Source organism: Hyla sarda, chromosome 7 (assembly GCF_029499605.1).
Source record: "Hyla sarda isolate aHylSar1 chromosome 7, aHylSar1.hap1, whole genome shotgun sequence".
NCBI classification, from domain to species: domain Eukaryota; kingdom Metazoa; phylum Chordata; class Amphibia; order Anura; family Hylidae; genus Hyla; species Hyla sarda.
In genome coordinates, this window is record NC_079195.1 from 38,561,191 (window position 1) to 38,587,095 (window position 25,905).

Here is a 25,905-nt window from a genome sequence, read left to right on the forward strand (position 1 = left end):
AGTACAGGACGTATTAAGATTTCTTTTAATAGAAGAAATTTACAAATCTGTTTATCTTTCTGGCACCAGTTGATAAGAAAAAAATGTTTTCCCTCCGGAGTACCCCTTTTTAAACCGGGTGGGCCCTCAGAATAATTAGGAATTGTGGACCGTCGCTGGGCTCTTTCAACAGGGTTCATACCATTAAAGGGGCACTCCGGCCCCAAGACATCTTATCCCCTATCTAAAGGATAGGGGATAAGATGTCTGATTGCGGGGGGTCCCGCTGCTGGGGACCCCCGCCATATAGCACGCAGCACTCACCTGTACCTGCTTCTGGAAGCGTTGGAGGCTCTCAGCCTAATGCCTCCCGACCACGAGAACGGAAGATCGTGACCTCACGACTCCGCCCCCGTGTGACGTCACGCCCCCTCCCATAGACTTGCATTGAGGGGGCGTGGCGTGACATCACATAGGGGGCGTCACGATCTTCCGTCCCCGTTGGTCGGGAGGCATTAGTCTGAGAGCCTCCAGGTACAGGTGGGTGCTGCGTTCTATAATGCGGGGGTCCCCAGCGGCGGGACTCCCGCGATCAGACATCTTATCCCCTATCCTTTGGATAGGGGATAAGATGTCTTGGGGCCGGAGTACCCCTTTAAGACACTCTGATCAGCTGATTACATGTATACGATTGGCCAGGTATCATGTCTTATACACAGTGTATGCAGAGATCCTTTGTTCTTACATTATACACTGATAATGTTTTTTATGTTTCATTACTATCCCAGTCGCCTGGTTCTCGGTGGGCGCTCTAGTGGTCTCCATCCCGGCCCTTATTGGTTACCTGCAGGAGTTGTCGCACACCAGTATCCCCGAGCCAGAGCTGGCCAGAAGGAAATACTACAGTGTGCGTCGCGAGGAACTGAAGAAAGTGAAGCTCACCCGCCAAGAAGCAGTGGCAGAGTTCAAGAGCTTGTGAGTACTTCCTCATTCCTGGAATTCTTACGCCTGTCCATGAATACATTTCACATCCTCCAAACACTGACAATGGTACAATGAAAGCAGAAATGGGACAAAAGTCTATTTTCACTTATTTTCTTTTAAACAACAAGAAGTCTCAAAAAGCAGGAGGTGCTCAACCCAAAATGCGTTGGGAGGAGCAGATCCTGCGGTTGTGGTCCGTTGCTAAGGGCGATCACCAGCATAAAATGCATATAATGGAGGATGCCAGCAGCGGACTACAAGTGCCACAATGGCATCCTACACCATATGAAAGGTGTGGATGTGTAACATGTAGAGTAATACATAAATGTAGGTGCACTACTGTGGTAGATGTAGACAGTGACCTATGACTAACCTTCGAAATGAGGATGAAAAAATGTAGACATTAGTCAGTATATCCTTATATGAAGGACATACCTGAGCCCACACACCAACGCCAGTTTGAAGGAGACCTGACGAAGCAAGGGGATGCATGCGAAACGCGTTGTCTCTGGCATTTTACCAGTGTTTGTATTTTAAACCAATAAACCTGCTTGGTTTTACTCCCGGTGCCTCTGTGCAAGCGCCGCTGTGCGATCCTCAACAGGGAAAGGTGTATACCTCTCCACTACATGAAGGTTAGCCATATGTCACTGTTTACATCTACCACAGTAGTGCACCTAAATTTATGTACAGTGGTCCCTCAAGTTACAATATTAATTGGTTCCAGGACGACCATTGTATGTTGAAACCATTGTATGTTGAGACCAGAACTCTATGGAAACCTGGTAATTGGTTCTGAAGCCCCCAAAATGTCATCCAAAAATAGGAAAAAGTGAGAATTAAAGAAAAATAAGTAGATAACTAATATAGATATAGCAAATCCTTACATATAAAAGTAATAAAGATCTGCTGGGAGCTGTAAATCACTGTCTATGTCAGTGTTTCCCAAGCAGGGAGCCTCCAGCTGTTGCAAAACTACAACTCCCAGCATGCCCGGACAGCCAAAGGCTGTCCGGGCATGCTGGGAGTTGTAGTTTTGCAACAGCTGGGGGCACCCTGCTTGGGAAACACTGGTCTAGGTAGAGGACAGGAGCTTCTTCGGGGTCCTGTACAGTACACACAATGTCCTAAAAAAGTAACATGGAGTCGCCCTCACCTGGCGTCCAAAGTAGCAGCTAACCCTGGTACAGGTAAAGAGTAGTACAGAACATGTAATACCTCCCTGTACTGTAGGGGGCTCTACCAGACACCAGTCAGTGCATACACTTCAGTAATACAGGGGTTTTACCAGTGAATGCCCATTCTGATTGGTCGGTTCTTCCAGCCATTGACACATTTCACAGATCTGGACTGTCCGTAGCATTGTATGTTGAGTCTGGTTTCAAGTTACGATGGTCCAGAAAAGACCATTGTATGTTGAAACTATTGTATGTTGAGGCCATTGTAAGTTGAGGGATCACTGTATTACGTTTTATTTTTTTGTCCTGAAGTCTTATTTAAGGCTATCGGATTATTAAAAAAAAAAATAATAATAATTGGAGTGTACCTCCAATGATATAAAGAAATGATTATAGTGCTGAAAGGTGCACACTAATTATTTTTTAAACGTTTTTAAAATAATAAATAAAAATAATTAAAAAAAAAAATAATTAATTAAAAAACTAAAAAATAGTGTGGGTCAAGGTCTGTTCTGTGGATAGTTTATATCTATGCACTGGAAAGCACTTAGACCAGTGTGCCTCCAGCTGTTGCAAAACTACAACTCCTAGCATGCCCGGACAGCCAAAGGCTTGTCCGGGCATGCTGAGAGTTGTAATTTTGCAGCAGCTAAAGGAAACGCTGACGGATCAGTACACTAGTGCTGCCCCCTAGTGCGTAGATATGAGCAGCCTGCACGATCTGTGTTGCCATATACAGAATCGGATATGTAAAAAAAAAAATTATTTTGACTAAATGGCGTCTTGTATATTCCAGCCTTATTCATCTGGAGGCTATCCTCAATCTGATCTGTGGCACTTGTGAGAAAGTCTATCAGGTCGTGTACTGGCAGAATCCTTCCGCCTCAATTCAGTAAGTAGTTCAGCTGAGATTTGCTTTATCGGTTCTTTAGTCTCTGACTTCCTAGCTGTTGCAAAACGATCACTCCCAGCATGGCCTGACAGGCTGGGAGTTGTAGTTTTTGCTACAGCTGGTAATACCATAGCTGCCGAGACCATTTTCTAGTAGTATTTACTGCAAATGAATGTTAGATTTTTTTTTTTAAAGCGGTACTCCATCGCTAGACATGTTATTCCCTATCCAAAGCATAGGGGATAACCTGTCTGATCGCAGGGGTCTGGCAGCGATCTCTGCCGCAGCCCCCCAGCTGTCATCTCTACTCCGTGCTGGATGACTGGCGATCACAGCCTCCACGCCCCCTCCCATAGACTTGAATGGAGGGGGCATGGAGTGATGTCACGATCACGGAAGCCCCAGGGTTCCATGACCATAATGCCGCAGCGCGGGCCCGGAGATCGCGGAGGTCCCAGTAGCCCGACCCACCGTGATCAGACTGTTATCCCCTATACTTTTGGAGTACCCCTTTAATACCTAGAACTGCCTGCTGCTGACCATGGCCTGTGTCTAGTATTCTCCTGATTGAGCCGCAATACCAGGCACAGCCTACAGGAATGCCACTATTTCTGGGGAGGGGGGGGGGGGGGGGAGAATCAACCCTTTTTTATTTTTTTTTTCAAATCTTGCGCTACCTCTTTAATATAATTTTTACACAGTAAGGCTATGTTCATACAGCAGAATTTCCGCATTGAAATCCGCATGGAAAGTCTGCATGTTGTTTAAAGCTTATTCACTTCAATAGGATTCCAAATTCCCATTCACACAGCAGAATTCCCGCAGCTAAAATTTTGCATTCCGCGTTCCCCAAAAATATAAGTCATGTCTTATATTTTTGCGGAATTCTGCTGCGGATGCGGTTTTTGTGTGAATTTCGTGCAATTTTGTGCAAATTCCACGCAAAATTTTACTTTAGCAATGAATGAAGGCACTTTTTTAACATGCTTTGTGGGTTCATGCGGAAAATTCTGCAGAAATTGCGCACATGAATGAAAGATGCGGAATTCCGGGCAAATGAATGCGGCTGTGGAATTCAAGAATCTATGTGGAATTTCTGCCATGTAAACATAGCCTGAGACTTCTTTCTGCCATAAAAAGCACCACACCTGTCCTCAGGTTAAATGTGGTATTGCAGCTCCGTTCCATTGATGTGAATGCCACACACAACCTGAGGACAGGGGTGGTGCTATTTTTTAAAGAAATTAGCTCTGTTTTAATAATCCTGGATAATCCCTTTTAGTGAAGCAGATCTGCAGTGCCTCAAATGACATGTGGGCAGGCGTGGCGCTGCTTAGAACGGAAAGCTTTTCTAGCCCTATGATTGGAGGATATTCTTGGCCTTTTGGTGTAGAAATGACATTGTTTCCTGTATTTTATTAGGTTTTATGGATTATTACTGGGCTCGGTTTGCATTCTTTATCTCCTGCCCTTGTGTTGGGTTTTGGTGATTGTAAACAGTGCTGTGTTCTTGAGGAACTCCGACTTCTACAGAGGTAAGTCTATATGGCTTTTCACCTCTTTAAAGGTTAATCCTCTCTTTGCAACCATTTTGACTAATTTGAAAGGAATAATTAAGCAACTTCACCATAAGTCTTCATTAAAAAGCTGCTGACGCGTCCCCATGGTTACAGACTACAAACAAACCCTGTAATCTCATCCTGCCGGCCTATATCCTGCTATCTGTCTTCCATCCTCTGGAAAAACACAACTTATTATTTTTTTTCCCAGGTGTTTGTCTGGAAATAGAAATTATACATATATATATATATATATATATATATATATATATATATATATATATATGATTGTTTTTCCTTGGTTGTGGTGCATGTATATGGTCTGCGGTGCTGCATTTTATGGTGGCCATATAAATCTGTTTTTTGCTGGCTCCACCTAGTGGCAGACATTATCGGTAATGATCAATGAAGCTGAGGCATGAAATGCTGTTTCTCACTGTTTTACTGGTGTCAAGATGGGGGGCACTGGTAGTCACTGGTGGTTTTTATTTATTTATTTTTATTTCCTTCATAATATCCTATTGTTATTCTGAACATTACTGGTGACCACATACATAGAGGTCTCCACCAAACATCTTCCACACCTGCCATCTCTCCTGGACTGCCCAGTCTTGGACTCCGAGAAGAGCGGGCAAATGTCCTGGGAGCGTCATCATCTTTAGCATATACCCACCTTTCCTGATCCTGCACAAGTCTTCGATCCTGGGCACCATTACGGAGAGTATCATGCTGCCGGTGTAGTAAAGAGAATGCCGCAGGGCACTGTTTTCTTCACTACACGACATTGTCTGCATCGGTGTCCAGGAGAAAAAGGTCTTCCATCTGGTCTAAGCTCTATATAAATTGTAGGGTATTTTGGGGTCTGTATGAATGGGGGTATAGCCTTTTGTCTGTATAAAGGGGGTAGTCTTGTCTAAGGTCCATATAAGTGGCAAGGAGGGATTCTGGGGTCAGTATAAATGATGGTCTAGTCTGAGGTCTGTATACATAGGATGATTTGGCGGTCTGTATAAATGGGGATCTGGTCTTCTGTCTGTATGAATGGGGGTCTGATCTTAGTTCTGTTTGAATGGGGGTCTGGTCCTTGGTCTGTATACATGAGGGTCTGATCTTAGTTCTGTATGAATGGGGGTTTGATCTTAGTTCTGTATGAATGGGGGTCTGATCTTGTTCTGTATGAGGACCTGATCATAGGTCTATATATATATGAGGGTCTGGTCCTAGATCTATATACGTGAGGGTCTGATCTTAGGTCTATATACACGAGGATCTGGCCCTAGGTCTATATACATGAGGGTCTGATCTTAGTTCTATATACATGAGGATCTGGTCCTAGGTCTATAGACATGAGGGTCTGATCTTAGGTCTATATACATGAGGGTCTGATCTTAGGTCTATATACATGAGGGTCTGATCTTAGGTCTATATACATGAGGGTCTGGTCTTAGGTCTATATACATGAGGGTATGGTCTTAGGTCTATATACATGAGGGTCTGATCTTAGGTCTATATACATGACGGTCTGGTCTTAGGTCTATATACATGAGGGTCTGGTCTTAGGTCTATATACATGAGGGTCTTATCTTAGGTCTATATACATGGGGGTCTGATCATTGGTCTATATACATGAGTGTCTGATCATAGGTCTATATACATGAGGGTCTGATCATTGGTCTATATACATGGGGGTCTGGTCTTAGCTCTATATACATGGGGGTCTGGTCTTTGCTCTATATACATGAGGATCTGATCATTGGTCTATATACATGAGGGTCTGGTCTTAGGTCTATATACATGGGGATCTGATCATTGGTCTATATACATGGGGGTCTGATCATTGGTCTATATACATGGGGGTCTGATCATTGGTCTATATACATGAGGGTCTGATCATTGGTCTATATACATGAGGGTCTGATCATTGGTCTATATACATGGGGGTCTGGTCTTAGCTCTATATACATGGGGGTCTGGTCTTAGCTCTATATACATGGGGGTCTGGTCTTAGCTCTATATACATGAGGATCTGATCATTGGTCTATATACATGAGGGTCTGGTCTTAGGTCTATATACATGAGGGTCTGGTCTTAGGTCTATATACATGGGGATCTGATCATAGGTCTATATACATTGGGGTCTGGTCTTAGCTCTATATACATGAGGATCTGATCATTGGTCTATATACATGAGGGTCTGGTCTTAGGTCTATATACATGAGGGTCTGGTCTTAGCTCTATATACATGAGGGTCTGGTCTTAGGTCTATATACATGAGGGTCTGGTCTTAGCTCTATATACATGAGGGTCTGATCATAGGTCTTTATACATGAGGGTCTGGTCTTAGGTCTATATACATGGGGATCTGATCATAGGTCTATATACATTGGGGTCTGGTCTTAGCTCTATATACATGAGGATCTGATCATTGGTCTATATACATGAGGGTCTGGTCTTAGCTCTATATACATGAGGGTCTGGTCTTAGCTCTATATACATGAGGGTCTGATCATAGGTCTATATACATGAGGGTCTGGTCTTAGGTCTATATACATAAAGATCTGATCATAGGTCTATATACATTGGGGTCTGGTCTTAGCTCTATATACATGAGGATCTGATCATTGGTCTATATACATGAGGGTCTGGTCTTAGGTCTATATACATGAGGGTCTGGTCTTAGCGCTGTATACATGAGGGTCTGATCATAGGTCTTTATACATGAGGGTCTGGTCTTAGGTCTATATACATGAGGATCTGGTCCTAGGTCTATATACATGAGGATCTGATCATAGGTCTATATACATGAGGGTCTGGTCTTAGCTCTATATACATGAGGATCTGATCATTGGTCTATATACATGAGGCTCTGGTCCTAGGTCTATATACATGAGGATCTGATCATAGGTCTATATACATGAGGGTCTGGTCTTAGGTCTATATACATGAGGATCTGATCATAGGTCTATATACATGAGGATCTGATCATAGGTCTATATACATGAGGATCTGATCATAGGTCTATATACATGAGGATCTGATCATAGGTCTATATACATGAGGATCTGATCATAGGTCTATATACATGAGGATCTGATCATAGGTCTATATACATGAGGATCTGATCATAGGTCTATATACATGAGGATCTGATCATAGGTCTATATACATGAGGATCTGATCATAGGTCTATATACATGAGGGTCTGGTCTTAGGTCTATATAAATGGGGGTCTGATCTTAGGTCTATATACATGGGGGTCTGATCTTAGGTCTGTATACATGAGGGTCTGATCATAGGTCTGTATACATGAGGGTCTGGTCCTAGGTCTATATACATGAGGATCTGATCATAGGTCTATAGACATGAGGGTCTGGTCCTAGGTCTATATACAGGAGGGTCTGGTCTTAGGTCTATATACATGAGGGTCTGGTCCTAGGTCTATATACATGGGGGTCTGATCATAGGTCTATATACATGAGGGTCTGGTCCTAGGTCTATATACATGAGGATCTGATCATAGGTCTATATACATGGGGTCCTTATTATGTAATTTATGTATTATTCTATATGTCACACATCCACACCTTTCATCTGGTGTAGGATGCCATTGTGGCACTTGTAGTCTGCTGGTCTTTGCAGGTCGGAACTTTTGTCTGTATAAATGGGATGGTCTGGGGCCTGTTAAGTGTGTGTGTGGGGGGGGGGGGGGGTTCGCATGTCTCAGATCTGTTTAAATTGTAAGGTTCACTGCTGGCAGTCTGTATTAATAGGAGGAGTCTTGTCTCAGATATGTAAAAATTGGAAGGTGGGGATGGTCGTCCTGGTCGGCGGCCTTAATAAATAGGAAAAGTCTAGTCTGGGAGTTGTAGTTTAGCAACAGATGGAGGCACATGGGTTGGGAAACAGTGATTTGGGGGGGGGGGGGCTATATTATTTATTTAATTAATTAAATTAATTAATTTTTTGATTTGATGCCACTACAAAGTTCTGCAAATTTTTACTTTTATTTATGTTTCAAAATGTTATGTTTTCTACCCGGCCCTTCAGGACATCGCCTGCTTAAATCAGAAGCAGCAATGTGTATTACTTTCATTGGACACTAGAGGCCAGTATACATCATAGGTTCCACAGCCTGCTTTATAGATCCCTGCACAGACATATAAACGTTTCATATTGTATTATATATTTTGAAGGCAATAAGTAAGATGGATGGGAGTATTTCTCCCCAGTATCTGGATGTAGAACTCCTCAATCAATATTAAGTAATCGGCGCTGTTATATTTCATTTCGTCCTCACTATGTTCATTACGTTTCTTTTTACTTATATCATTAGCGGTCGCATGTTTCAACTAACTTTTAATTATCTTGTATCCATCGGTTTACAGCAAAATGAATTACAGTGTCACAATAGATACGCTAGGCGAGCAGCCAAAGTGATTCTTTTTAACCCTTAGATTGTACAGTTTCTGTTTTCTGAAGTCTTGATCTACCCAGGTGAACTTTAGGTGCGCTGTCACTTTAAGAATAGTCTACTTCCTGGCTCACCTTTTTAGTTTGTGTTTAACCCACGATATAATATCTAATATAGAACCATAAGCAGTGTACTGAAATCGTCATGTGGTACAATGGAAGGAAATATTAGGCCAATATCCATAAGTATACTGCCTCCTATGCTCCTCCCCTGCGGAGCTACTGTCACCTTCTTGCTCCCTGTATCCAATGGGGATGAGGGGGGCATTTTATTTTGCAAATGCACCCCAAAAACCTGGCTTACATGACGTTGCATTCCATTTATTATATTTTAGAAACTTTTTGGAAACTTTTTTTTTTAATATTGGAAAAGGGTGGTTTGAGATGTGATCTTGAGTGCCCATAAATGCAATGAGGTTTTGGTGCTAATTTTTTTTACACAATTTCAGCCAAACCATTGGTGATTTCATTGGTGATTTAAAGTTAGACAAGTGTCTACATAAGACTGTTCAGGATAGTGGTCTCCAAACTGTGGAACTACAGCTGTTGCAAAAGTACAACTCCCAGCATGTTGTGTTGTGTAATCCATAGTCGTGCCACATCCTCCAACCTCCATTGACAGCGCAGTTACTCTGGACACTCTCCGATGCAGGTACACAGTCTCTTTCTCTCCTGAACAGAGCACATGCTAAGCCCCACCTACCACTTCCTGTGCTGCTTTACTTCGGCTATTTCTAGAGACATATTTTGCCTAAAAGGCAGTAGACAGAAGGGATGGGAGACACTTAGTGGGCACAACTTTAGAGCAGTTTTTCTGGAGTAAGGGATCATTTTTGGTAAATGAAAGGTTCAAAAATGTTACTGATCACATGGAGGGAAGTTGTATAAAACAACACTGACTATATTTCAAGCCCACCCCTCATATCACAGAAAAAAAAAAGTCTATATATGTTACTCTCTTGGTCATGCAGATTCTTTACATGTCTTTTTTTTTTTTTTTATGTGTTTAGCACAAATCCCTCTGTTCTGCTGGCTTACTCATTCTGACATCCACTGCTTAGGAAGACACTTGTACGCGGCAAGCACTGAGCCCGCCCTCACTTACCATGCATTCACTTCCTCCCTAAGTCTGCTGTGCTGTGCTGGATCTCTACATCCAATCAGTGTAAGGCTTCTCTGTAACCCCCTCTGCAGTCTGATAGGACAGGAGTGAGCACAGAAGAGTGCTAGTCCCTGCCCTTTCTTCCTGGACTTTGTCTCCCATCCTGTGCTTCAGCTGTGACAAAGATGCTGCTGCAGCCAGACAGGATTAGTGGTCTTTTTTAAAAATTTTTATTATAAACCATGATTTCTATAGAAAGGAGATTACATTTTCTTATAAGGTATACTAGAAAGGTTAATGTTTTTCCAAGATGAACAACCTATAAAAAGTTTTTGAATTCGACAGTGCCCATTTATCTATTTCCGATCACCAATGAAACCAATGAGAACTGTGGTGAAATTATAGCCTAGTATAAGCTTTAGAGAAGACAGCATAATTCAGGGATGTGGAATTCCTATCGCCCGACGCCCGGGACATTCAGTTTCGGGCGCCGGGCAGGTGAATTTTTCCGGCCCTTTGCCTGGCTTCGGGCAAGCAGGGCCGGACCTGACAAGCGCTGTGGAGCTCTGCAGTCTGTATGGGGCGGGCTCCCGACTCATGCCCGCTCCATACTCTGCAGCTTCCCACTGTGGAAACTTGCGTCCTCCGAAGCAGAGCAGGGGAGAGGAGAAGCTGTCTCTCCCCTGCTCTGCCTTAGACGTGCGAGGGGGAGATGAGGCGGCGTGGCTTCTTTCTCCCCGTGCAGACCTGCGTCCTCTGCCTTCACTCCCCCCCAGCTCTAGCTTCGCAGAGCTGAGGGGAGGAGCAGTCGCACGTCTGCACGGGGCTCAAGTTTCACACTGACGATAATAACTAGCATGCAGCGCTCAGCAGTCTGTATGGAGCAGCCTCCGGACTCCTGCCCGCTCCATACTCTGCTGCCCCCGGCTGTTCTCAGTAGCCGGGGGCCGCCGCTAATAGCCAGCATGCGGCGATCGCCGTGGCTGGCTATTAACCCTTTAGATCACCGCTGTCAAAGCTGACAGCGGCGTCTAAAGGGACATGTGTATGCTCCCTGGTGGGCTAGTGGGGTGGATCGCCCCCCCCCCCCCCCCATCCACTATGGAGGTAGTTGCAGAACTTACCTCTGTTCCCTGCTATCCCTTGGCTCTGTCATTGATAGATCCTGGCTGGACCAGGCTCTATCAATGGATCACAGAGCACACTGATCAATTGAGTTCAATAGAACTCTATTCATCTGTATGAGGAATCTAATGATTCCTCCTATAAGTCTAGTAAAGTATATATAAAAAAAGTTTTAATAAAAATAAAAAAAACACACACATTAATCCCTTCCATGTTAAAAGTTCAAATCACCCTTTTTCCTATATAAAAACGTGCAAACATAATAAAAATAAACATTTGTTATTGCTTCATGCGTAATTGTACGAACTGTTAAAATATAACATTATGTATCCTGTACGGTAAATGTAAAAAAAATATACCAAACCACAGAATTGCTATTTTTATAATATATCAGAAAAAAAGTTAAAAAGTGATTAAAAAGTCAGATCAATACCAAAATGGTACCGATACAAAAAACAGATTATGGCACAAAAAATGAGTCCTCATACAGACTGGTATGCGGGGGGGGGGGGGGGGAATAAAGCTACAGGGGTCAGAAAATGGCAATTAAAAAAAATTCAAAAAAGTTCGGAATTTTTTTAAAATTTATAAAACATAACGTAAACTATACAAATCTAGTATCGCTGTAATCAGGCGACCTAAAGTATCAAAACAACATGTTATCTCAACCACAAGGTAAATGGCGTAGAAAAGAAAACCACCAAATCTGCTAAATTATCTTTTACTATTTCAATTTCACCACCTATTTTTTGGTTCAGAGAATATGTTATTGACAAATTAAAAGGTATCATTATAGTAGGTAGTTATGGCTATTATAGGGTGAGGAGGAAAAAAAGAGCGTAAAAGCAAAAATTGTCCCGGACAAGTAGATTTTGCTCCATTTTAGTCCAGTGGACAAGTAGTTTTTTATTAAATTTCCACACCCCTGTGTTAAGCTAAGTATAATGCACTTTCACAGGCGGCACACCCTCCAAGACTGGCACTAGCATGGTAGAGTAAAAGGAAGCTTGTAATACAAAAAAGTCACCACTAGATGGCAGGGTTTTCACTCTAAACATAGATTTTTCTTTTTTTCTTGTTATAATGTTTTATTTTTTGTGAATGTTCCAGTTAACTGTGATCAAGACCGCCTCAGCATAATTGAGTGCCGGCATCCAGCCTGGGTTGCGTGTGAGCAGCGAACTTGTACAGGGAGCGGCCCTTTGTATCCCCCGTGTCAGAGCAGCAAGTCACTGATTGCTCTTGAAATGTAAAAGATGAGAAAAGGTCGTAGAGCAGAGCCATAGAATTCTCCAGAGTGTGCATGCTCCAGCCTTTAAGGGAACACGCTCCACCATTCTGTTATACTGGACCATAATAGTATTCTAAGGACCATCTGCCTGGTGCTCTGTAATGCATGTAAATGACGTGTGCAAATTCATATGGGTGCAGCACTATGCTAAAGGGTCATGTGTTCTGGTCCCTAAACACGCCCCCACCAGCTTGATTGACATCCCATATGTCATTGTAAGTCAGATGTAGCACAGCTTGTGGGATGTCATTGGTGTCTAGGGACCGCTCCTTCATTGTACTATATACCCAGGTGACTGTGTACCATTCATTTATATACTGCTCATGCTACATTACACGCTGACATGTTCAGAATGCTATTACGGTCCAATATACTGGCATATTGGTGGTTTAGAAAATAGTGGCAGGTTTACTTAAAAAAAAAAAAAAAAATTTAAATAAAAAACAAAGAACAACTAATACATTTTTTAGCTGTTTTTTAAATTTTTTTTTTTTTTTTTTAATAAATCCATATCACATTTGTTAATGGTAATTCCTGCAATTTATTAAGACATTTTATGCTTTTGCTGAAAAAAAAAAAAATACAACACAAGTGACATTGATCTCATGGGTTACGCTTTTACAGCACAACGTAAAGTGAGATGCTCTCCTGCAGTGTAGCCTGTTTCCTAATCATTTAATGGCCAATATAAACACTGCATTATTATTTTATAAGGCACCCATAGTTACGCTTTATTAGCTCATTTTACTCTACAGGAATAAGGCACACAGTAATGTCACAGTACAGGGATAATACACACAGTGATGTCACAGTACAGGGATAATACACACAGTGATGTCACAGTACAGAGACAATATAAACAGTGATGTCATAGTACAGGGATAATACACACAGTGATGTCGTAGTACAGGGATAATACACACAGTGATGTCACAATACAGACATAATAAACACAGTGATGTCACAGTACAGAGATAATAAACACAGTGATGTCACAGTGCAGAGATAATAAACACAGTGATGTCACAGTACAGGGATAATACACACAGTGATGTCGCAGTACAGGAATAATATACACAGTGATGTCACAGTACAGGGATAATACACACAGTGATGTCACAGTACAGGGATAATACACACAGTGATGTCACAGTACAGGGATAATACACACAGTGATGTCACAGTACAGGGATAATATACACAGTGATGTCACAGTACAGGGATAATATACACAGTGATGTCACAGTACAGGGATAATACACACAGTGATGTCACAGTACAGGGATAATATACAGTGATGTCACAGTACAGGGATAATACACACAGTGATTTTGCAGTACAGGGATAATACACACAGTGATTTTGCAGTACAGGGATAATACACACAGTGATGTCGCAGTACAGGGATAATACACACAGTGATGTCACAGTACAGGGATAATACACACAGTGATGTCACAGTACAGGGATAATATACACAGTGATGTCACAGTACAGAGATAACACACACAGTGATGTCACAGTACAGGGATAATATACACAGTGATGTCTCAGTACAGGGATAATATACACAGTGATGTCACAGGACAGGGATAATACACAGTGATGTCACAGGACAGGGATAATATACACAGTGATGTCACAGCACAGGGATAATATACACAGTGATGTCACAGTATAGGGATAATACCCAGTGATGTCACAGGACAGGGATAATACACACAGTGATGTCACAGGACAGTGATAATACACACAGTAATGTCACAGTACAGGGATAATACATAGTGATGTCACAGTACAGGGATAATACACAAAAGTGATGTCACAGTACAGGAATAATACACACAGTGATGTCACAGTACATGTATAATACACACAGTGACGTCACAATACAGGGATAATACACACAGTGACGTCACAATACAGGGATAATACACAGTGACGTCACAATACAGGGATAATACACACAGTGACGTCACAATACAGGGATAATACACACAGTGACGTCACAGTACAGGGATAATACACACAGTGATGTCACAGTACAGGGATAATATACACAGTGATGTCACAGTACAGGGATAATACACACAGTGATGTCACCGTGCAGGGATAATACACACAGTGATGTCACAGTACAGGGATAATACACACAGTGATGTCACAGTGCAGGGATAATATACAGTGATGTCACAGTACAGGGATAATACACAGTGATGTCACAGTACAGGGATAATATACACAGTGATGTCACAGCACAGGGATAATATACACAGTGATGTCACAGCATAGGCATAATACCCAGTGATGTCACAGGACAGGGATAATACACACAGTGATGTCACAGGACAGTGATAATACACACAGTGATGTCACAGTACAGGGATAATACATAGTGATGTCACAGTACAGGGATAATACACAAAAGTGATGTCACAGTACAGGAATAATACACACAGTGACGTCACAATACAGGGATAATACACACAGTGATGTCACAGTACAGGGATCATACACACAGTGATGTCTTAGTACAGGGATAATACACACAGTGATGTCAAAGTACAGGGATAATACACACAGTGATGTCAAAGTACAGGGATAATACACACAGTGATGTTACAGTAAAGGGATAATACACAGTGATGTCACAGTACAGGGATAATATACAGTGATGTCACAGTACAGGGATAATACACAGTGATTTCACAGTACAGGGATAATATACAGTGATTTCACAGTACAGAGATAATACACACACTGATGTCACAGTACAGGGATAATACACACAGTGATGTCACAGTACTGGGATAATACACACAGTGATGTCACAGTACTGGGATAATACACACAGTGATGTCACAGTACAGGGATAATACACACAGTGATGTCACAGTACAGGGATAATACACAAAGTGATGTCACAGTACAGGAATAATATACACAGTGATGTCACAGTACAGGTATAATACACAGTGACGTCACAATACAGGGATAATACACACAGTGATGTCTTAGTACAGGGATAATACACACAGTGATGTCTTAGTACAGGGATAATACACACAGTGATGTCTTAGTACAGGGATAATACACACAGTGATGTCACAGTAAAGGGATAATACACAGTGATGTCACAGTACAGGGATAACATACAGTGATGTCACAGTACAGGGATAATACACAGTGATGTCACAGTACAGGGATAATATACACAGTGATGTCACAGTGCAGGGATAATATACACAGTGATGTCACAGTACAGGGATAATACACACAGTGATGTCACAGTACAGGGATAATACACACAGTGATGTCACAGTACAGGGATAATACACACAGTGATGTCTTAGTACAGGGATAATACACACAGTGATGTCTTAGTACAGGGATAATACACACAGTGATGTCTTAGTACAGGGATAATACACACAGTAATGTCACAGTACAGGGATAATACACACAGTGATGTCACAGTACAGGGATAATACATACAGTGATGTCACAGTACAGGGATAATACACAGTGATTTCACAGTACAGGGATAATATACAGTGATGTCACAGTACAGGGATAATGCACACAGTGATGTCACAGTACAGGGATAATACACACAGTGATGTCACAGTACAGGGATAATACACACAGTGATGTCACAGTACAGGGATAATACACACAGTGATGTCACAGTACAGGGATAATATACACAGTGATGTCACAGTACAGGGATAATACACACAGTGATGTCACAGTACAGGGATAATACACACAGCACAGTCAGAGTAGACTGCTGTCAGTTCGGGTCACCACCTGTGGTTATACCAGAACTTGCACAGATGCAAAAAAAATTATTCCTATTACTTTAGGGTGAACCAGTTCTACTAGAAGGGAGTCCCTTATATATCTTCAGTATACTTTGTGCTATACTTGCTTTTTTATAGGTCTAGTACACCATTCCATACCTTTATTGTTTGTGGTATACTGATACGCCCTGTAGGACACACTATTGACCTCCATCATGTGAATGGGGCCCTATAAATGCCCTTATCCTGTACATCAGAGCCTTTCCAGAGTACATGCTAAGCTTACATAACAAACATGATGGGAACATAGCCGCATACATTCCATAGTTCTTTACTTCCAGGCATGAAGGACAGACAGATGTTTTCATTTGGAATACTGGACTCCTATTATCTCTGACCATTCCCGACACCCTGGTATCCCTGGGCCTGACACGCTCCTCTGGGGGTCTGAATAGGAGGGTGTGCGCCCCCTGCTGAGATGCTGGAGCCGTCCGGTGTTGGATGGAGTTGTGGTTGGGCGGTGATGGCGGTGTTCCTCTGTGCCGGTGATCACAGGCTTTGGGCACAATCCATCTGGCTGGAGCGTCAGGGCTTGATGGGGCCTTGTGTCACTTTAATGTGGGCGAGATGGTGAAGGAGAGACGGGAGCGCGGGCGCTGATGGTTACTGCCAATATTTATGTGTTTTACTAAATGTCCTGATCTAGATCTGGGGGGACAGCAGATGTGCGATGGCTGCGGCTCACATGGCGGGGGAGCAGGATTGTGTGTCTACAGACGGACTCTGTCTCTCCCCATCTGGTCAGTTTGAGACGGCTGCAATTTTTTTAATTTGTAACAAATATTGAATTGGCCCGAAGTGAAGACGCAGCAATATTAACATAATAGTTGGTTTATAAATGGATAATACAACAAGTCACCGAAAATACACAAAAATCAAACATTTTTTTTTTTTTAAATCAACCGGTGCCAGAAAGTTAAACAGATTTGTAAATTACTTCAATTTAAAAATCTTAACCCTTCCAATACTTACCAGCTGCTGTATGCGCCACAGGAAGTTTTTTTTTTCCTTTTTTAATTTCTTTTCTGTTTGACCACACTGCTCTCTGCTGACACCTGTGTCCATGTCAGGAACTGTCCAGAGTAGGAGAAAATCCCTATAGCAAACCTCTCCTGCGCTGGACAGTTCCTGACATGGACAGAGGTGTCAGACAGAAAGGAAATTCAAAAAGAAAAGAACTTCCTGTGGAGTATACAGCAGCTGATAAGTACTGCAAGGATTTTATTTTTTATTTTTTTAAATAAAGAAGTAATTTACAAATCAGTTTAACTTTCTGGCACCAGTTAATTAAAAAAAATATATATATATTTTCCACCTGAGTACCCCTTTAAAGGGGTACTCCACTGCTAGACATCTTATCCCCTATCCAAAGGGTCTGATCGCAGGGTTCCCGCTGATGGGGGGGGGGGGGGCGCCCTCGTGATCTCCTGCAGCACCTGACATTCTAAACAAACGCTGGGTTGCTGCGGCAGTAGTCGTGACTAGGGATGAGCGAACTTACAGTAAATTTGATTCGTCACAAACTTCTCGGCTCGGCAGTTGATGACTTAACCTGCATAAATTAGTTCAGCTTTCCGGTGCTCCGGTGGGCTGGAAAAGGTGGATACAGTCCTAGGAAAGAGTCTCCTAGGACTGTATCCACCTTTTCCAGCCCACCGGAGCACCTGAAAGCTGAACTAATTTATGCAGGAAAAGTCATCAACTGCCGAGCCGAGAAGTTCGTGACGAATCGAATTTACTGTAAGTTCGCTCATCTCTAGTCGTGACGTCACGGCCACGCCAGCTCGTGAGTTCACGCCACACCCCCCTCCATTCATACTTATGGGAGGGGGCATGTCAGCCAAAAATTCTAATGTAAGCGGTAAGAAATGTGTGTGTATATGTGTGTATGTATATATATGTGTCTATATATATATATATATATTATATTATATTATATATTATATTTTATATATTATATTTTATATATTATATTTTATATATTATATTTTATATATTATATTATATTAATTTTATATTTTTTTTTATTATTCGTATTCCAGTTGTGGTTTCCGCTATCCTACCTGATTCTCATAAGCTGTAAGCTAGTGGTCTTCAACCTGCGGACCTCCAAATGTTGCAAAACTACAACTCCCAGCATGCCCGGACAGCCGTTGGCTGTCCGGGCATGCTGGGAATTGTAGTTTTGCAACATCTGGAGGTCCGCAGGTTGAAGACCACTGCTATAGGCCCTCCTCCACTGATCTGTAGGCACACCTACTTTTCACATCTCCACCCATATATTAATTTGTCCTTCAAAATGGAGGGGGATCCGAAGGTGACTTTCCTCCCGAATACATACGGGGAGATTTATCAAAACCTGTGCAGAGGAAAAGTTGCCCAGTTGCCCATAGCAACCAATCAGATCGCTTCTTTCACTTTTCACAGGCCTTCCTAAAAATGAAAGAAGCGATCTGATTGGTTGCTATGGGCAACTCAGCAACTTTTCCTCTGGACAGGTTTTGATAAATCTCCCCCAAACTCTAAGCGGTTTCTTACTTACTGCCATCTTTTTCTCACTCCTTTCCCCCGACTCCTATTTTCATGAAAATTATAAGGAATATGTCAATAATTCCAGTTGGTAAAAGATCCTATATCCCTGTGCTGTTTACCTGTATGGCTGCTGTAGCCCACCCCCCTTATTCTCTTCCATAGGAGACCATGGCACACTTACTTGGCATAAACGGGTGGCATTGGAGACCAGACTGCCCGACTCCTGGTATCGTCCATGCCCAGATGCAATCTGCTTTCAAAATACAATTGTTACCAACTTTGCTGCCTGTTGACTAACATACAGGGGCATGTCTGGCAGCAGTGTCGGGTACTGTAATAATGCCCCTTGGTGGCAGTTTAGGGGGGTAAAACCAGGGGACACGTTCCAGGAAAAAAAAAAGTGTAAGATCTCTTCCACTCAAGGACTGGTCCTGCAGGACTCCTGATAATGGGAACGGTGTTCTTGCTGTGAAAAAAAAAAAAGTGCAGGAACGCTGTTCCCACTCGTTCCTGCAGAACTTGAGCCCTGGGTAAAACGACCCCACCGGTAGCCTTTAAAAGCAAACGTTTACAAGTAAATCTCATGATCTTTTCCATTACTGTAGTATGTCACTACAGGATGACATCATCAGGATGACATCATCACCTACCAGATCCTTCCTACTAGCTCTTAGACCTCTCTCCTCCCAGCTCCTTCTGCTATCTCTATAAGATCTGGATATATAGTAGTTATACCCCTCCCCCCCAGCTCTATCTGTATACTGCTGCTGCTATCTTTATGTGATCAGGATTTATAGTTGTTATACACCTCCCCTCAGGTCTATCTGTATACTGCTGTCACTATTGGATTGGAATCTATAGTAGTAATACACCACCCCTCCCCTCCAGCTCTATCTGTATACTGCTGCTCTTATCTTTATGTGATCAGGATTTATAGTTGTTATACACCTCCCCTCAGCTCTATATGTATACTGCTGCTATCACTATGGGATTGGAATCTATAATAGTAATACACCACCCCTTCCCTCCAGCTCTATCTGTATACTGCTGCTCGTATCTTTATGTGATCAGGCTTTATAGTTATACACCTCCCCTCAAGTCTATCTGCGGTCACTATGGGATTGGAATATATAGTAGTAATACACCTCCCCTCCAGCTCTATCTGTATACTGCTGCTCTTATCTTTATGTGATCAGGATTTATAGTTGTTATACACATCCCCTCAGCTCTATATGTATACTGCTGCTATCACTATGGGATTGTAATATATAGTAGTAATATACCACCCCTCCCCACCCAGCTCTATCTGTATACTGCTTCTGCGATCTCTATGGGATTAGTGTATATCCAAAAATTTTCCACTTAGCTTAACCCACCTCTGATGGCCAGTGTCATATTCTATTGCAGTTGGCCTGTTTCCCTGCAGTGCTGTGATCCTGGGGTCAAATTCTGTCAAGGGCAACATCTGCAAAGAGTTTGTATGTTCTCTCGTGTTTGTGTGGGTTTCCTCTGGGTATTCTGGTTTCTTCCCACACATACTGATAGGGGGGTTTAAATTGTGAGCCTCAATAGGGACAGGGGCTGATTTGAGTGTTTTTATCTGTGTGTGTGTGATTAAAAATAAGGAATTATTATTACTAGGGATTGACCGATTATCGGTATGGCCGATATTATCGGCCGATAATCACGATTTTGGGCATTATCGGTATCTGCAATTACCTTGCCGATAATGCCCTGCCCCCCGCACCGCCCCCACCACACCGCGACCGCCCCCCGTAGTGCTGGGCGGTATACCGGTATGGATTTTTGCCCATACCGCTATACCGGTCGGGCCCCTCCCCCACCCTCGGAGTCAATAAAAAAAATTAAACTTACCTGTAATGGGGGTGGTCCGGGCCATCCATCCTGTAGTGTTCGGCGGCATTCCGGGTGGAGGGTGAACCGGTCCGGGCTGTCCTTCTTCTCCGGGGGTCCTCTTCTCCACTCCGGGCAGGCTCCGGCCTAGTACGCTGCATAGACGCCGCTACGCCGTGACGTCAGGTGCATCGCTGCGCACGGGCGTCGCTGCGCAGCGGCGTCTATGCAGCGTACTAGGCCGGAGCCTGCCCGTAGTGGAGAAGAGGACCCCTGGGGAAGGACAGCCCGGACCGGTTCACCCTCCACCCGGAATGCCGCCGGACACTACAGGAAGGAAGGATGGATGGCCCGGACCACCCTGACAGGTAGGGGGAGAGAAGCGGGTGGCGGCGGCGGCCTATGGCACCGCAAAAGCCACCGCAGTGCATTGATTTAAAGTGCCCGCTTTAAATCAATGCTCTGCAGCGGTGTCGTGGGGGGATAAATAGCCGATAACTTATACCGGAATATCGGTATAAGTTATCGGCTATTGGCCCTAACCTCCACCGATTATCAGTATTGGCCCCTAAAAAAACGATATCGGTCGATCCCTAATTATTGCTACTACAATGATTTTTATTATTTTATTACTACTACCTTTTTTTAATTATATTTGGTTTTTTGTAACACATTTGACAATTATTTATCAGCCAGAATGGGAGGAAAGTCCTCGTGTCTTTTTGTCCCTCACAGCAGCCTTTAGTATAAGATGAGAAGCAAAGTTTCACGGACTTGTTGGGAGGGGGGGGGGTGTGATGTCTTAAAGGGGTACTCCGGTGGAATTGTTTTTTTTTTTTTTAAGTGAACTGGTGCCAGAAAGTTAAACAGATTTGTAAATGACTTCTATTAAAAAAATCTTAATCCTTCCAGTACTTATCAGCTGCTGTATTATCCACAGGAAGTTCTTTTCTTTTTGAATTTCCTTCCTGTCTGACCACAGTGCTCTCTGCTGACACCTCTGTCCATTTTAGGAACTGTCCAGTGTAGGAGCAAATTCCCATCGAAAACCTCTCCTGCTCCGTACAGTTCCTAAAATGGACCAAGGTGTCATAAGAGAGCACAGACAGAAAGGAAATTCAAAAAGAAAAGAACTTCCTGTGGATCATAACAGCAGCCGATAAGTACGGGAAGGATTAAGATTTTTTAATAGAAGTCATTTACAAATCTGTTTAACTTTCTGGCATCAGTTGATTTAAAAAAAATATGTTTCCCAATGGAGTACCCCTTTAATTTTCTTTTATAATAGGCCTCAATCTTTCTTGTTCACCATGAGGGGAAATGAACCGACACAAGGTGGGCCTTCAACTTGGAGTACGACATCCTAATCTAATCAGGTCAAATAGAAAGAATTCTAAATGGGAGTCATCTTTTGGGTTTCTACAAATGTAGAGGAGCGATAAGGATCCTAAAGAATGTTATAGAGAGTATCGCCTGCCAGGATCTTTTTAATGGCTGTTGGCAGAGCTGCGCATTTTGGATATAGATCAGTTGTACAGTACGAAATAATAAAAAGGTGTTTTTTTTTTTTTTTTTAAATGGGGCTTTATCTCAAGCATTTTCGCTAAAATATTTTCATGGCCGTGAAACTCGATAGCAGTGTAGGGAGTGCTTCCCAAGCAGGGTGCAAAACTACAGTGTCCAGCATGGCCACTTTAAAGGGGTTATCCAGGAAAAAACTTTTTTTTTATATATATATATATATCAACTGGCTCCAGAAAGTTAAACAGATTTGTAAATTACTTCTATTAAAAAATCTTAATCCTTTCAGTACTTAGGAGCTTCTGAAGTTTAGGTTGTTCTTTTCTGTCTAAGTGCTCTCTGATGACACGTGTCTCGGGAAACGCCCAGTTTAGAAGAGGTTTGCTATGGGGATTTGCTTCTAAACTGGGCGTTTCCCGAGACAGGTGTCATCAGAGAGGACTTAGACAGAAGAGAACAACCGTAACTTCAGAAGCTCATAAGTACTGAAAGGATTAAGATTTTTTAATAGAAGTAATTTACAAATCTGTTTAACTTTCTGGAACCAGTTGATATATTAAAAAAAAAAAAAAAAAAGTTTTTTCCTGGAATACCCCTTTAAAGTGTACCTTCAATGATATGAAGGAATGATTATAGTGCTGGAAAGTGCCCAATAATTTTAAAAAATGAAAAAAATCTGTATAGCTTCTTATATCTAGGCATTAGGAAGCCCCTAGACCAGTGGTCTTTAACCTGCGGACCTCCAGATGTTGCAAAACTACAACTCCCAGCATGCCCGGACAGCCTGCGGACCTCCAGATGTTGCAAAACTACAACTCCCAGCATGCCCGGACAGCCGTTGGCTGTCCGGGCATGCTGGGAGTTGTAGTTTTGCAACATCTGGAGGTCCACAGGTTGAAGACCACTGCCCTAGACCTTTGTTTCCCAACTAGTATGGCATGCCCAACTGTCTGGACATGCTGGGAGTTGTAGTTGTGCAACACCCTGGTTGGGAAACACTGGACCAGTTCCTAGAACTGAATGTGTGAGTCTAAGGCTAGGTTCACACTGTGGAATTTCTGGGCAGAGTTTCTGCCAGAGATCGAGCCGACGGCTCTAGGACCAAGCAGACTGCATTACTGCCCCCATAGACTTCAATGCATTTCTGGGTGGATCTTTTGGGAGACCTGCTCAGAAAGGCATTGCCATCTATGGGGACGGCAATGTAGTCCGCGCGGTCCTAGTGCTGCCAGCTTTATCTCCGGCAGAAATTCTGCCCAGAAATTCCACAGTGTGAACCTAGCCTAAGGATCATTTGCACCGCCCAGGTCATGCTAGCTAGAAAACTGGACAAAAGCTTTAGCCTTTAAAGGGGAACTCCAGTGGAAAACAAGTATAAAAAAATAAATAAAAAAAACATGTTTTCAAATCAACTGGTGCCAGAAAGTTATACCGATTTTGGAAATTACTTCTATTAAAAAAATCGAAATCCTTCCAGTTACTTATCAGCTGCTGTATGCTCCAGAGGAATTTATGTAGTTCTTTCCACTCTGGCCTGTCGGGTGTCAGGAACTGTCCAGAGCAGGAGAGGTTTGCTATGGGGATTTGCTCCTACTCTGGACAGTTCCTGACATGGACAGAGGTGTCAGCAGAGAGAACTGTGGTCAGACTGGAAATAACTACACAACGTTCTCTGGATCTTACAGCAGCTGAAAATTACTGGAAGGATTAAGATTTTTAGAAGTAATTTACAAATCTGTTTAACTTTTTTTGGCTCCAGTTGATTTAAAAAAAAAATAGTTTTACACCGGAATACGCTTTTAAAGATAAAGCCATCGTTAAGTGACTTACCAGCATGTCTATTTATCTAATCATTACTGTTAGAGATGAGCGAACTTACAGTAAATTAGATTCGTCACGAAATTCTCAGCTCGGCAGTTGATGACTTTTCCTGCGTAAATTAGTTCAGCCTTCAGGTGCTCCGGTGGGCTGGAAAAGGTGGATACATTCCGAGGAAAGAGTCTCCTAGGACTGTATCCACCTTTTCCAGCCCACGGGAGCATCTGTAAGCTGAACTCATTTATGCAGGAAAAGTCATCAACTGCCGAGCCGAGAAGTTCGTGACGAATCGAATTTACTGTAAGTTCGCTCATCTCTAATTACTGTCCAACATTAAAGTTATCTAACTTTTGTAATGTACAGGTGTAGTCTTTGCTGACCACATACCCTGTTTTTCTCAGCTTTTCCTCCAGGCAGGAAGTCCATAGTTCTTATCACACATGATTACTGTCTGGCACCAGTTTGCCGGGCAAAGTAATGACACCTTACTTTTTAAACTTACACTCCCTTCTCCTCAGAGTGTGATTGTCCCTGATTGGCTGAGGCACACACACCTCCCTCATCTATAGTCAGTGCTTTTTCTTACCATGTGACCTGCTCAGCTCTCTCATGGCAGCTCACACAGGAAACAAGCGTAGGGGCTGAGGGTTTGTGTAGGCTTTAGCAGCATTCAGGCTCTATGGGAGCTATGGGGGTCCGATTGTAAAACAAATCAGCTGGGATGCCTTGTGGAGTCATCATAATGAGCGTATTATACATAACTTAAATATTTTTATTTTAACCACTTTTTGCTGGATATCTCCTTTTGAATTAAGTTTATCTAACGTAATGTAATTCCCAAAAAAAACTTGCGTAATGTAACTGGAAAAAAAGTTATTCGTTTATAGGAAAGCTTGTGCAGAAGATGAAAGATGGTATCTGTACATAGTGATTCCGGGTTATCAACAGACGTTGGCTGCCCAGACATGGTGGGAGTTGAACTTTTGCCACAAATGGAGGGCCACAGTTTGAGACCACTGCTCTATGGAGACCCGTTGTCTGGGTTGCATAACATTTCTAGGTTACATTTTAGCATGGTCCCTTCCATGTTGCCTATCCTGGAAGGAACAATAGCTGAGTTGTAGTATGCAATCTGTTTAGTGGGTGTTTTTAGGTCCGGTTTAGTGCCTATATCTGTCTTGTAACGTTTATTTCTTTATATTTAGTTGTTGCAGAATGTAAAGCATCTTTGCAGCAGAAAGGCGTCAGCGAGACTGCTTCATTAGAACCAGCGCAAGCATCACAAGAGGTCGAAAATGTAACGGTTGTGGATCGGACCCCTACCCCGGTACTAACAAATTTGGAGGTGAGTAATGACCAAACAATTAAATGCACATTTAAAGAAAAGAGCTTATTGACTTTCTTGTGAGTCTTATACATTTTGTAGGTGTTCAGGTAGCCCCAGCCCTAAATCTGTAGCACCTGCTGAATTCATTCCCTGTATGCTCCTCTGCTTGTGGCATTGTTCAGCACAAGTCAGGATAGTATAAACACATTTTACTTTTCCCTCAATGTCTCAATAAAGATAGATAGATATACGTGTGTGTGTGTGTGTATAGGGAGATTGGAATGTAGACTGTAGGGGCTGGTCGGAGGTAATGACATCACTCAAGGGGAGGGGCTAGAGCTCTGAGATAAGATCCAGCTACGCCTCCTGAGACAACAGAGCATAATCTGTTGTCCCAGAAGAGAGGTAGG

The 25,905-nt window shown here is 42.6% G+C and overlaps 1 protein-coding gene across 5 annotated transcripts in view; it reads left to right on the forward strand.

Annotated features, from left to right (window-relative positions):
- The window catches only part of ZFYVE27 (zinc finger FYVE-type containing 27), a 116,520-nt gene that overhangs the window by 28,756 nt on the left and 61,859 nt on the right, over positions 1–25,905 (forward strand). For all 5 annotated transcript variants that reach the window (XM_056529759.1, XM_056529758.1, XM_056529761.1 and 2 more), the window contains exons 4-7: positions 768–954; positions 2,938–3,033; positions 4,456–4,568; positions 25,374–25,513. In XM_056529759.1, coding sequence (XP_056385734.1) covers positions 768–954; positions 2,938–3,033; positions 4,456–4,568; positions 25,374–25,513 — 536 coding nt within the window. The remainder of the gene's footprint in view (positions 1–767; positions 955–2,937; positions 3,034–4,455; positions 4,569–25,373; positions 25,514–25,905) is intronic.